Here is a 13,229-nt window from a genome sequence, read left to right on the forward strand (position 1 = left end):
CTGAGCCCTGGTCCATGCCCAGGCCACACTCCTGCTGTAGAAGTGGTGAATACAGTCCTGGAGAAGGCAGGGAGCCTAGGTAGAAATAGAAAAGATGGGCTCCATCCAAAAGCCTAGAGACAATGGAGGGCAGGTGAGATGTGGGCCTGGATGCTGGACAGAGGGGTACTGGGCTGCCTCCTGATCTGCTATACAGCTCGGGAGAGGCCAATTCCCTCTCTGGGATCAGTCCAGCCCAGGGACAATCAGGGATTCAGGCCCCAAGCCTCGGAGGGAACAATAGAGCCCTTGAAGGCCCTCCCCCCGCATTGTGCTTGGTGGCGAGAGGTGGCCCTGGGTCGGGCCCTGGGCTTAGCTGGCTGAATACCCTCAGGAGAACCGGTGTCCAGCCAGACAGCAGGTGGAAGGGCTCAGAAGGACTTGTTTCCTGGCCTGGAAAAGGTAGGGTGCCACCAAGGGTAACGGTGTAGGGTGCCTTTTGGGGCTGAGCAGCACCCACCATACTCTGGGCCCAAGGTCTCAGGAGCCTGGACTCAGCTCTCTTGAAACAGCTGACCCAGGAGACAAGTGCTGGGTCTGGCTGGATAGTCCTTCATTTTGGGGGTCTCTCCTCAGGCCCACTGCCCTCTGGGTGGTGGTTCTTGTGCAACAAGACTCAAGGGTAGGAGGAGGTAGAGGTAGAAGTCTGTCCACCCCAGCCAAAAAGGCTGCTGAGGCCAGCTGATGAGCAAGGAGGGAAGTGGAGTGGGCCTGGAGCAGCTGGGACCCCTCAGGCCATGTGGGACTGGCCAGCCCCTGCCAGCGAGGCAGCTGCAGTGTATCCAGAGGTTGGGGCCTTGAGCTGTTTAGCCCTGGGGGGGAGGCTGGGGAGCCCCACCCCTTCCACATGGGCTGACAGGCTCTGGTTGGTACATTTGCCTGCTGTCTACACTGCTGGTCTGGCCTTTGTGTGGCCAGGGGCATCTTTCCTTAGATCCTTGTGGGTGCTTGCTAGGTCCTGGGTCCTGGAGGTTAGAGAGCAGAACAGACTCCTGTCCTCCAGGAGCGGCCCCCATTGCGCCACAGATGTGAGTGAGTCTGGATGGGGATTGCATGCAGCGGGGCTGGGGAGGGGGCTGGGCAGGGGGCCCAAAAAAGTGCACCACAACTGGAGGGCAGCAGTTGGTCCTTTGTTGCACTCAGCTGTTGGGGGAACAGGTGGACACAGCAGGTATGCAGGGCAGAGAAAGTGACGCTGCCACACTCAGGCAACGGCACAAGCTGCTGCAGCTTTTATCATGAGGCTTTGGGACAGCATTGGGGTGGAGGACTTAGGAGGGGTCAAGACTGTGAGCACCCTTTGGGGTCCGAGAGGCATAGCGTCCTGCCCTCTGCCAGCAATGCCTGAGGAGGTCCCAGAGGGGGCACGAAGCTGGGGAAAAGGTCTTGGTTTGGCCTCACGCCTTTACTCCTCCAAACACCAAACCCAGGGCTCTGTGGCTCAGGGCTTCTTGCTGAGGCTGTGCCACCACGATTCACTCCCTAGGCCTGGCCCCACCGCACCCTCCACCCCTGCAGGAGGGCCCTTACTTCCCAGTTTCCAGGCTGGAATGAAGCCGAGAGGGGGCCCTGTTTCTTCAACACATCCAAAGCACCAGGTGCCATGGAAAGTAGTTACCAGACTAGCCACCTTCACTTCCAGGGGCCCTGGGGGGGAGCAGGGGCCTCCCACCTCAGGTTTACACCCACCCTCCCCAGAGCTCCCAGGCAGGATCCCATTCCCTCAAACATCAGTCATTCCTCTTGTATTTGCTGAGCACTTATGTGATTGGGGGTGGGCACTGAGCATGCAGTGGGGGACCTTATCCTCCTGGATATGGAGGGAGTGTCCCAGAGGAAGGGCTTTGGAGGGGCCCAAGGCAGGAAGGAGTGTATGTGTTTGCACTTCAGTGTAAGGATGAAGTGGATGGGTCTGCAAACGTGTGTAAGTGTGTCTGTGTTTGTCCGAGTGTGGGAAGGAGTGCGTTCAGGCATGGATGAGGCTGGTTCTGAAGTGGGCAGGAGCAGGTCAAGAAGTTCTGAAAATGGGAATTTTGTTCACAGACACCTGAACTCCCTGGGACCCAATCCCACCTTGTGCAGCCTGCAGGAGGGGAAATGGGGGTAAAGGACTGGAAGGGGAACCTGGCCACTATCTGGTGTCTACACTGCGTAGGAGGCCATGGTGTACACTGGAGTTGCCTGGGGCAGATGGATGTGACAGAGGGTCCCCAAGCCCCACCAGGGTGGTGGCAAGGCAAAATGCATACCTCTCATTAGCCAGGGGGTCCAGGCAGAACACAACCGGGCATCCAGGAAGGGAGGGACATGGAAAATGACCCTATAGGACCACTGCAGAGCTGACAAGGGGGAGACCTTGTGGGCATCCTGCGGCTAGACTGTGAGGGAGGTCAAGGTCTCGGGGACACTGGAGTTGAGCACTGGGGCCTGAAGAGGGCAAGTGCTGCAGCCCCGCGCTCTGAGTAAGACTATCCCCCACAGGCCAATTTGGTTGATGGATAGGCTAGAAGCAGGAGGGAGACCTTAGCCTGGGAGCCAGGGAGGTAGGTGGGGTGAAGGAGCAAGGCTGGTTAAGCTAAGGCAATCTCCTGGAGCTGAGTTTGCCTGGGGCTACTTGTGGGTGCTCACATTTAGAGGAGGGACCACCCAGTGCCAGGCCACCTACAGGAGTCCTTGAGTCCTCAGGAAAGGGAAGAGGCTGCCTGAGATGCCTGCTTAATGAGCTAAGCACGCTAGGGCAGTGGGAGTGCAGCCCAACAGCCCCACCTCAGCTGAAGGAAGTCCACCCACCCTGAGAAGGGGCACATGGGAGGAAGCCAGGCCAGGGATGGGAAGGAAATAGCTGGGCAGGCCCTGGCCTGACCATATACACAGGAGAAGGCACTGGGCCATCTCTGGTTCTTAGCCTCAGACCATCCCCCCAGGATCTTTGTTCAGAGCCAAGGCTGAAAGGGGCTTGATGAGGGGAGAGCCCAGCTGCTCACCCCAGCACAGGTCATACTGAAGCCCACAGTGTTTGCCTACCACCCTTCGCCCAATGGGGTGATTCCTAGGACAAGTCTCAGTGAAGATGACCCTAGCCCCTGACATGGGAAGACCCCATGTGTGCCCTGCCACTACCCAGTCACCCCTCCCCCAGCCCCACACCCTTTAGTAACCGCTTCCAGGCCTGCCCCCTCCAAGACCTTGACACCCAAGGGCACCTGGGCCCTTCCCCCAAACCTCATCCTGGATCCCACTTGAATGGCCCCTACTCACACTTGCTCTAACATGTAGCTTTGGGTGAGATTCCCTTTGAACAAAGTACTCTGCAAATGCCAGGGCCTTGTTCTCTGAGAGGCCAGTGCCCCCTTATGCACATCCCCTCATCTGCTGGACCAGCCAAGGGCTAAGGCCCCCACTGGCCTTTACTTCCCACTGCCCTATCTCTGTGTTGGGGTCATTCTTGCACCCCACAGCCTCTGGACAGGTCACAAACCAAAAGTCCCTGCTCCATGCTTGAAGCCTCCAGACACAGAGCAATATGTTCCAGAGGGAACAAGAGAGGGAGAGGGAACTTGGAGTGATAGGATAGGAAGCCATTTTAAAGTTTTTATTTCACAATACCTGTGGTTTACATAAGCAATGAGATCCTGGTTTCCATAAGCACTGGAAACCATATCTAGTCACTTATGAAAGAGCATAATGGAGGATAATGTGAGAAAAAGGATGTATGTATGAATGTGTGACCGAGTCACTTCACTGTACAGTAGAAAACTGTCAGAACACTATAAACCAGCTATAATGGAAAAAATAATCATTAAAAAAAAAAAAAACAATACCTGTGGTTTACCGGGGAGAGTCGATTGCCCCACATCCAGTTCCCCTGTGGCATGCTTGTCACAATCAGTGCACTAATATTGATATGTTGCAGTTAACAAAGGCCCACTCTTCCCTCAGATTCCTCACTTTTCACCTATGTCCTTTTGCATTCCTGGATCCCCTGGAGGGACAGTGACTGTCCTCATGTCACCTTGGCCCCTCTTAGGGGTGACTCCCTCAGACTTCCCTTGTTTATGATGCCCTTGGCATTTTGAGAGTCAGGTGGTTTGTAAAAACCTTGGAACTTGTCTCAAGGTGCCTCATGATTGTCTGGAGTGAAGATTTGGGAAGAAGCCCTTTCCTCTCATCTTGGCTTGTCACTTAAGGTGGGAAACTCGGCCAGTTGACTGTTTTGTCAGGTTTCACCCCCCCACCCACCCTTTGCCATGCTTTCTGGAAGAACACTCTCCTAAAGGTCACACTGGCTACATGAATTATATAGAATTCCTTTCTCCCCCATTTAGCTAGTTATTCTATCGCTTTATCAGTAGGGACTCATATACTTTTTACCTTGGGCTATAATCTATAAAGCAATCTATAATAGTACTTTACCTACTCTATTGCCTAAATTGATCCTTCTTCAGACACAAGGAGCTCCTCTCAGCTCCTGTGTTACGTCCCTTTGACATGTCTTCGTCAGTGAGTGTGTGTGATACACGTGCATGTGTTAGCACTTCCTCTCTGGCTCCATGCGGGTTTCCTGCTGCTGCCCTTGAACCAGTTTTTCTCCCACAAGCCCAGGTCTTTTTATTGGAGAATGGGATGAAGATGTGTTTGTTGCTATGGGGCTTTTTGTTTGCCATTTAGGCCCTTTCAGCTGACAGGCAAGGGGCCGCAGCCCTGTATAAATGCATGTGTCTGTAACATTCTCTGGGAAACCATCTGTCCTACTGAGCTGAGTTCAGATGTGCATCTCCATCGTTAACTTATGACTACGTGGGATACTCCAGCCCCCTCCTCTTGCTTGCCTATAACACCTGCATAGTGAGAACCTGGGTCTGAGTGGAGGGGAGCAGAGAGGAGCGGTGGTTTGGCCTCAGAATCAATCTAGTGGAGGGACTGGATGAAGGGAGGGACCCTTATCATGGAGGGGATAGGGTGGGCATGAGGGCAGAGCAAGGCACACCTGGCAAGGAACAGAAGCCCCAGCAGGGGTGGGTTCTGCCTGTGAGGGAGCAGGATGGGGGTGCTGATACACTGGGACTTGGTGAAGTTGGCATTTTACTCCAAAGTTGGGGCTGGGGCAGTCTCAGTCTCTTCCTAAGGTGCCTGGCTGAAGTGAGGCAGGCCCAGGGAGTGGAAAGGCCCACCAGGGTGAGTTCAGGGTTTTTGCTGATGAAGTGAAGGGGGTGCTTAGCAGAGAGCCGTCCTCAGCAAGCTCACCTGAGATGGAAGTCACTTTGGAGGGGGATTTCGAGGTCTGTTCTTCTGGGGGTTGCTGTACCTGCTGGCATCCATGTGCCAGTGTGGAGGTGGCGGTTAGCACTAGAGGTCTGGATTTGGGGGATCCCCATGAATGGCACTCAGATGAGGGCCAAACCCTTGACTAACTCAAGGAGGCATGCACAAGGAGGGGATCTTAAGACCAGCTCTAGCATGGCACTGGGCAGACCCTGCCCTGGGGTGTGAGGGATGGCACTTTGCCTTGCTGGGGTGGCCTGGGTGCAGTCAGATCCCCCCCAGATGAAATGTGTGAAGAAAACAGGTTGCAAGCCCTGCACACTGTGAGCTGAGGGGGATAGCCTGAGCAGCAGGAAGGGGGAGGGAGAAACCCTCCTCTCATCCTTCCCCCAGTGCCAGTGGGAGAGCTCAGGCAACCTCTGGCTGTGAGACAGAGGTTCTGGCTCTTTACACTATGGGAATCAGTAAAAACTACACTAAGTCTTTCCCACCAAGATCTAGTTGTTGTTAAGATTGCCCTTTTCCCTCCACCCATCCCACCCATTTCTCCACTGAGTCCATCTTGGAGGGGAGAGAAATGGAGGGCTGCTCTGCTGTCCCTTTTCTGGGTTCTTATGCGGTGGAACCATAGGCCTTAGCTTCCTGTGATGTGGCACTGTGGAGATCAGGGATGGGGACAGGTCCTGGAAGAGAGCTGAGGATGTAGCTGAGGATGTAGCTGAGAATGAACAGCCAGCCAGGACATCAGGACTCTCACGCTCATCTCTCCTTGAGGCAGAGGGATATGAAAGATGGCATTGTGCCATTCTGTGTACCTGTGAATGTGTGTGCATGTGCATGAGTGCATGTGTGTGTGTACACATGTATGTAACTATGTGTCTGAGTGAATGTATGTGTGTGTGCATTTGTGAGCATTTGCACATGTGTGGCTCTGAGAGGTGTGCTGCACACAGATGCGAGGAAATAGGGTCACTTCCCCAGGAACCCTGGCTGCACCCTCTTCCTCCCCTCTCCACCCCCTACCCCCTCCCACCTCCCCCCCCCCCAGAAGCCCCAGCTGCATAAAGAGGGCCTGGAGCCCTCAATGCCCCTGCCATTCCATCCCACACCTGCCCATACTGCTTCCCAAGCCTGTTCCAGAAGGAGGGGCCCCAAAGCATCAGGTACTGGTGTTAGCTATGGAGGAGGGAGGATGGGCTTTGGGAGGCTTGCAGCCCCCTTCCTAGAGACACGAGGTTAAAGGGGAGTGTGTGGTCCTGCCCACAGAGCGCCTTCTAGGCACTGGCTCACTCAAGCGTAGCTTCTCCAGAAGGAGCACTGGCCTGGGTTGTAGCAAGGGGCCATGTGGCTGTCTCTGAGTGTCACAGGTGCCTTTGTGGTTGTGTATATGCCTTATGGTGTCTGTGGCCCTCACTGGACATGGTGAGGACTGGAGAGACGTCTAGGCTCATCCTACCCCTCAGTTAGGATGTGCAGAGGATACAGGAGTGCTGGGACAAGAGGGAGGAGCAACCTGGAGGGTAGCCCCTTAGCCCCTGGTACAGCAGGACCTGCAAGGGGACTGCAAAGAAGAATGGCAGTGGTCTTTTGTGAAGGCAAAGGGACCAGAGCCCCTATTGAGGGTATAGAGGAAGGGGAGGTAGAGGGACTTTCTGCTGGGAAGCCTGGAACTGAGGGGGCTGGGGGCTACAGGGGAAGGGGGCCGACAGGGCCACTGGATCTGAGGACTCATAGGGCTGAGGGTTGATGGGCCTCCAGGGAGTAGGAGGCTGGGGGCTAGGGCCACTGGGATGAGGGTCTTGGGGAACTGTGGGCTGATGGGGGACTGGAGTGTCTGAAGAGCTAGGGGGACAGGCTGGAGTCTAAGCCCCTGGTAGGGCCCCTGCCATGCTGGAAACAGGACTCCATGGGACCCTCTCCAGTGACCTAGGTGCTATAAAGTGGGAGCAGACATCTAAGCTGAGGCAGAGAAGCCTCTAGACTAAGTGGGGTAGGTCTCAGTTTCCTATGAAGGCAGCTCCAACAAATGGACTCCTTGTGGCTCTCAGGACCTGGGGTAGGGTCCCCAGGAGCTGGGGGAGGGGTGTACCTTGCACAGGGCTAGCCTGTCCTAGAGGCTGGAGGGCAGGAAGGACTGGCACACTCCAAGCCTCAGGGACCTGGGGACAGGTGTTGTGGGGGAGTCAGGGGGTGTGTTCAGCCTGAGCAAGGCAACATGTCCTCTGTCCTTGAAGGGTCTGTCTTCTGCCAGCAGAGGCTAGGGCCTCTCTCTGTCCATCATGGCAGGGTCAGGACCTGGGCTGAGGGCAGTGCACCTGGAGGGGCTGCTCTTTCCCTGGAAGGTGGTGTGTTCACCGCAGGGGTCCTGGCTCCAGCTACCTCCATCGCCCTGCCTCCCCACCAGGGATGAACCCCTCACAGCCCATGGATCCCTCCCTCCCCACCCCATGCCCAATGCCCCTTGCCCCTGGTTGAGCTCCTGCTGGTGGCCTGCAGGTCTCGCCCCCCGCCCCTATGACCAACATGAGCTGGAGCTTCCTGACGCGGCTGCTGGAAGAGATCCACAACCACTCCACGTTCGTGGGTAAGGTGTGGCTCACGGTGCTGGTGGTCTTCCGCATCGTGCTCACGGCCGTGGGCGGTGAGTCCATCTACTCTGACGAGCAGACCAAATTCACATGCAACACGCGGCAGCCCGGCTGTGACAACGTCTGCTACGATGCCTTCGCACCCTTGTCCCACGTGCGCTTCTGGGTTTTCCAGATTGTGGTCATCTCCACGCCCTCCGTCATGTACCTGGGTTATGCAGTGCACCGCCTGGCCCGCGCCTCGCAGGATGAACGCCGCCGTGCTTCTCGCCGCCGCCCAGGCCGTCACCCGCCCCGCGCACCCCTGCCGTTGCCTCCCCCACCCCACCCCGGCTGGCCGGAGCCCGCCGACCTGGGAGAAGAGGAACCCATGCTGGGCCTGGGTGAAGAGGACGAGGAGCCGGGAGTGGCTGAGGGCCTGGGCGAGGATGATGCGGCTGAAGATGCGGGTGTAGCCAAGGGCCCTGGAGGGGACACAAAGGCGGCGGGGACCCTGGGCCCTGCAGGGCAGCACGACGGGCGTCGGCGCATCCAGCGCGAGGGCCTGATGCGTGTGTACGTTGCCCAGCTGGTGGCGCGGGCCGCCTTTGAGGTGGCCTTCTTAGTGGGCCAATACCTGCTGTACGGCTTCGAGGTGCGGCCCTTCTTCCCGTGCAGCCGTCAGCCCTGCCCACACGTAGTCGACTGCTTCGTCTCGCGTCCCACGGAGAAAACGATCTTCTTGCTGGTCATGTACGTGGTCAGCTGCCTCTGCCTGTTGCTCAACCTCTGTGAGATGGCGCACCTGGGCCTAGGCAGCGCGCAGGACGCAGTGCGCAGCCGCCGTCCCCTTCCCACAGCTCCCGGGCCTGGCCCCGCGCCTCGCCAGCCACCTTGCGCACTCCCCGCCGCACCCTCTGGCCTAGCCTGCCCGCCAGACTACAGCCTCGTGGTGCGCGCGGCTGAGCGGGCACGCGCCCACGACCAGGACCTGGCCAGCCTGGCGCTGCAGGCACTGCAAGACCGGCGCGCGCTTGGGGACCTGGACAGCCCACCTGGCCCTGGGCACCCAGTGACCGCCCAGGGGGGGCCCCCAAGGGCCGGCGCCCCTGCATCCGGGTCGGGTAGTGCCACGTCGGGAGGCACAGCTGGAGGCCAGGGCCGGTTGGGCACCAAACCCAGGGTGGGCTCAGAGAAAGGCAGTGCGAGCAGCAGCAGGGAGGGTAAGACCACAGTTTGGATCTGAGGCCCTGCCCTGTCTGCTCGTGCCCCCCCCCCCCCACATCAGATCACCAAGGAGGGAGGCTCTGGAGGAAGGCTGGGGGCTGGACCCATTAAAGTGCAGAAGGCACCCTACTCTCCTCCTCAGTTGGCTGCCTCACCCAGTGGAGGGTATCAGCTGGCTCTGCATCACTGCCCCTCTCTGCCTGAATACCATCTCTGTCCAGGGTAGGATGGGGAAGGCAGGCCTAGACACCAAGAAGAGTCCCAGGCTCTGATCCATGTACCCTGATGTGTGGGTGGGAATGTGTCTGGGGCATGGTCCCCACTCCCAGAGCCACCCTGCTGGTCACCTCAGGGCAAGATGCCTGATAAGGCAGGAGCTCCACCCCCTCTTTCCCTGCAGCAGTCCCTGTGTGACTGACTGGCTAGGGAGTACCTGGCCTGGGTGTTGGGGAGTATGATGCTTGTCACCACTCCTTACCCAGCAAATGGGGCTCCTTTCCTAGCACCCACACTCCCCTTGCCCACATTCTGCTTCTTGCAGAGCTGGAGGCAATGCCAGATCTTCCTTGTGCAGAAGGGAAAACAGAGACCAGGGTAGGTAGAGGCCCCTGCACCCAGCCCTGACTTGCACCACCTCCTGCCTCACCCCCACTAGACCCCATAGCATGAGCTGCCTTGAATGACAGGTGGGCCTGCATCCTGCTTCCTGTTCCCTGCCTACACAGATCTGGGGTGAGGTCCTGGATGTGCCTGGGGTAAATGGGACTATGCCTTCCTCTGGGACATACTTGAAGTTCTGAAAGAACATTACACCCCCCTTCCCTGCTACTTGGACCAACAGGAGGTGGTCAGGGGCTGTGTCTTTGACCATGCTGGGGAAAGGGACTCTGAGGCTCCCACCACAGCCTCTCTGCCTTATAACCTCCTCTCCAATTAAGACACAGTCTCCAAAACAAAGGCAGTAAAATAAAACTAACTTTTGTTTACAACCATGTGTGCATATGTGTGAATGTGTGCACATGCATGTGTGTGCTTGTGTATATATGCGTGCATGTGGTGTATGCAAACATGTGCGGGTATGCATACATCTATGTGTGTATGTGTCCACTGCTGGGCTCTGGGAACACATGGCTCAGCTCTAGGATGGCTGGGAGAGGAAACCACTCTGAAGGGATGAGCCAGGAAGCAAGGCCCAGGTTGAGCCCCTGTAGCTCCTTGGAGACACTCGGGTGCCATTCTGTGCCAGGCAACAGGCTCAGCCTAGAGAGACGAGGCACAGCTGAGCCCACAGATGGCAAGAACAAAGAACATGGCCAAGCCTATATGCTTAGACTCCAAAGAGCTCAAAGCATAGAGGGGGCAGTTCTGTCTTAAATCCAGCATTATACAGATGCTGGCTAGAGCCTACAATGGTAGCTTTGGTAAGGAGCAGAGGTGAGCACAGTAGGGGAAAAAGCTGCTGCCAGCAAGGAGCTACCCAGTCTAGACTTCAGTGTCCCCAGCTGTTTCCCAGCCTCCCTCAGGCCCAAGGTAGACCCTGACAGCCTCTCCCAAACTGCAAACCCTCTCTCCTTGGGGCCCCAGGGCCAAGCGCCAAGGCTGAGTAAACTGCAACCCAGACTGCCTCTGCTCAGATGCCAAATGGAGGCTGAGTCCTTTTCCTTTGTAGGGTCTGACTGGCTGATCCCATGTTCCAGGCAAGTCCCACCCCTAGGCAAGCCCCAGACCAAGGTGAACCCTGCCCTCAGGTAACCCTGACCCCCACAAAGTCCTGGATATCAATGCTGGAGGTAGAGCCTCAGAGGGAAAGCCAGTTCAGATCCAGAACAGGGACTTACCACCCACCACTCCAAGAGAGGAGAGTACATGCAACTGGGAGCTCTGGATTGGGGCTGTGCTGCTGGCAGTGTCATCATGAGGAAGACTGACCACCCAGTCTGTGGTGGGAAAGAGGCTGTCCAGCCATGCCTGGCTCCCATCAGTGTGACTGAGCACAGTGAGCAAGCAGAGCTGATGGAGGACATCTGCAAGGCACCACTGTTGGCTGACACCCTTGCTGCAGCCCCTCCAGTCTCCCTGACCCAGCATGTCCCTATTGTCTTTCTCCTTCAGCCAGATGTCCTCTCAGTGGAGGCCTTGGAGTACATCAGGACAACAGGGAGACAACCAGACATCCCAGGCTGGGCATAGTGGGAAACTTTAGGATCCAGAATTGCTCTAGTGGCTGGAGAGGAAGCCACTGGTAATGAAGGCAGGTGTCCATTCCCAGAAGGGCGCAGGAGGTTGGTCTTAATCTTGAAGGTCAGTGCCACCACATTGTGGAGCCATGAGGCAGCCTTGATGGTGAAAGTCCCACAAAGTGTGGGAGGTAGGGCATCGGCCCTCAGCATCTGCCTGAGAAATAGCCTTGAAGCCAGCAGACAGAGAGACCTTGGGTAGGTTTGTGTTTGGGGAAGAACATTCTGGATTTCACTGTGACAGTGTCCACGGGAAGGCTCCTGCCAGCTGCAGAGAGAGAGTGCTTTAGGTCAAGCTCAAGGGGTCAAGACCTCATTCTCTGGACCCTTTTGAACACAGCAACATCAGGATCACACCTTCTCTAATCTGGCCTGGGCCCCTGGTATAGCTGCAGCTTGAGAGTGTCTGGTGGGTCTGGCTCAAAGATTTCCCCACTCACCGACCTGGAGGTCCATGCTGGGGTCTCTTGATGTGGTTTGGACCTCCTTATAGCATGGCAGCCCAAGAGGACCCAGGAAAGGTCAACTGACTACAATCAGCCCAGAAGTCACATCACTTCACATCACAGTCGTCAAGACCTATAGGATCCCACTTAATGAATCAGTGAAACATTTTAAGGTCATGTGGGATAGAGTCTCTACAGGCCTTAGTCTGCTACCCCCATCCCCAACATACATGTGAAGCCCTTCAGATCTTCTACCTCCCACCACAGAGGGACATGAGGTCTCAGGGCCTCTACAGCCACTGCCCCCTTCTTTTACCACAGTCCCAATACCAGTCCGTAATTCACCCCACACCATGTAGCCTGTCTAGTTTCTCTTATCTCAGTCCCCCAACTCCTAACTGGTTTAGATAAAATTTGAGGCAGTTGGGTCAATGGGATGACTCTGCCCCGGGGCTTCTGGGGAAATCTGTTTGTTGTGTATCTGAGATAAGGAAGTCAATGTGGGTCAGGCTGTGAGTCTTGTGTGCAGAAGTTTGGTCCAACACCAATCTTGATGTGGTGAATGTATGTTTTTAGATGAGATTAACATTGGAAATATATGGACTTTGATAAGGCAGACCATCCTCCCTAGTGGGGCTCGTCCTCATCGAATCAAGTGATGGCTTTAATGCCATCTTAAGAGTAAAGACTGAGGTTTCCAAAGAAGAAGCAATTCTGCCTCCAGACTGCCGTGATGATTAAAATTATCTGTCAGCTTGACTGGGCCCTGGGGTGCCTAGAGCAAGCATGATTCTGGGTGATCTGTGAGGATGATTCTAGATGAGATTCACACAGAGTTTGCACACTGAGTAAAGGAAATGGCCCTCCTCAGTGTGGGTGGGCCTCACCCAATCGGGTGAGGGCCTTAGTGGAATAAAAATGTGGAGTAAGAGAGAATTCTTCCTGCCTGACAGCTTGAGTTGGCACATTGGTCTTCTGTCCTCAGACTCAGGCTGGAACTACACCACTGGCTCTCCCAAGTCTCTAGCTTGTAAGATGGCACACTTTGGGACTTCTCAGCCTCCATGATTGAGTGAGCCAATTTCTTATAATAAATATCTTCCTCTGTGTATATTGAATTGTTTCTGTTTCTCTGGAGAATTCCAACTAATACACAGCCCATCAACCAAAGCTTGTTAAAAGAGCATCCCGGCTCTGAGGAATGTTGAAATAGAGGCTCTATACTAGAAGATATCTCAGTTAGCTTGGCCTCTGTAACAAATACCACAGACTAGGGGCTAAAACAACAGACATTTTCACAGTCCTGGAAGCTGGAAGTCTGAGACCAAAATGTCTGCACATATGGCCTCTCTCTTTTGGCATGTAGATCGCTGTCTTCTCCTGTGATATGGTCTGTGTCTTCATCTCTTATAAGGATACCAGTCCTAATGGATTAGGGCCCACCTTAGTGA

The 13,229-nt window shown here is 55.8% G+C and overlaps 1 protein-coding gene across 5 annotated transcripts; it reads left to right on the forward strand.

Moving 5' to 3' along the window:
* The first annotated feature begins 348 nt into the window (after positions 1-348).
* On the forward strand, positions 349-10,084 carry GJC2 (gap junction protein gamma 2). Of its 5 annotated transcripts, none has more exons than XM_005661145.4 (2): positions 349-441; positions 7,798-10,084. In XM_005661145.4, the coding sequence occupies exon 2, from the start codon at positions 7,816-7,818 to the stop codon at positions 9,112-9,114; it is 1,299 nt and encodes a 432-aa protein (XP_005661202.1). In that variant the 5' UTR covers positions 349-441; positions 7,798-7,815; the 3' UTR covers positions 9,115-10,084. The 5 variants fall into 5 exon arrangements, with proteins under 5 accessions (XP_005661202.1, XP_084866226.1, XP_005661200.1 ...); XM_085010100.1 differs by having other exon boundaries at positions 8,065-10,084; XM_005661143.4 differs by lacking the exon at positions 349-441 and adding an exon at positions 678-1,067.
* The last annotated feature ends 3,145 nt before the right edge of the window (positions 10,085-13,229 follow it).

The sequence above is a fragment of the Sus scrofa genome, chromosome 2 (assembly GCF_054392235.1).
Source record: "Sus scrofa isolate SSC_HxYL_T2T_F1_AM1 chromosome 2, Sscrofa_HxYL_maternal_Yorkshire_Landrace_v2.0, whole genome shotgun sequence".
NCBI classification, from domain to species: domain Eukaryota; kingdom Metazoa; phylum Chordata; class Mammalia; order Artiodactyla; family Suidae; genus Sus; species Sus scrofa.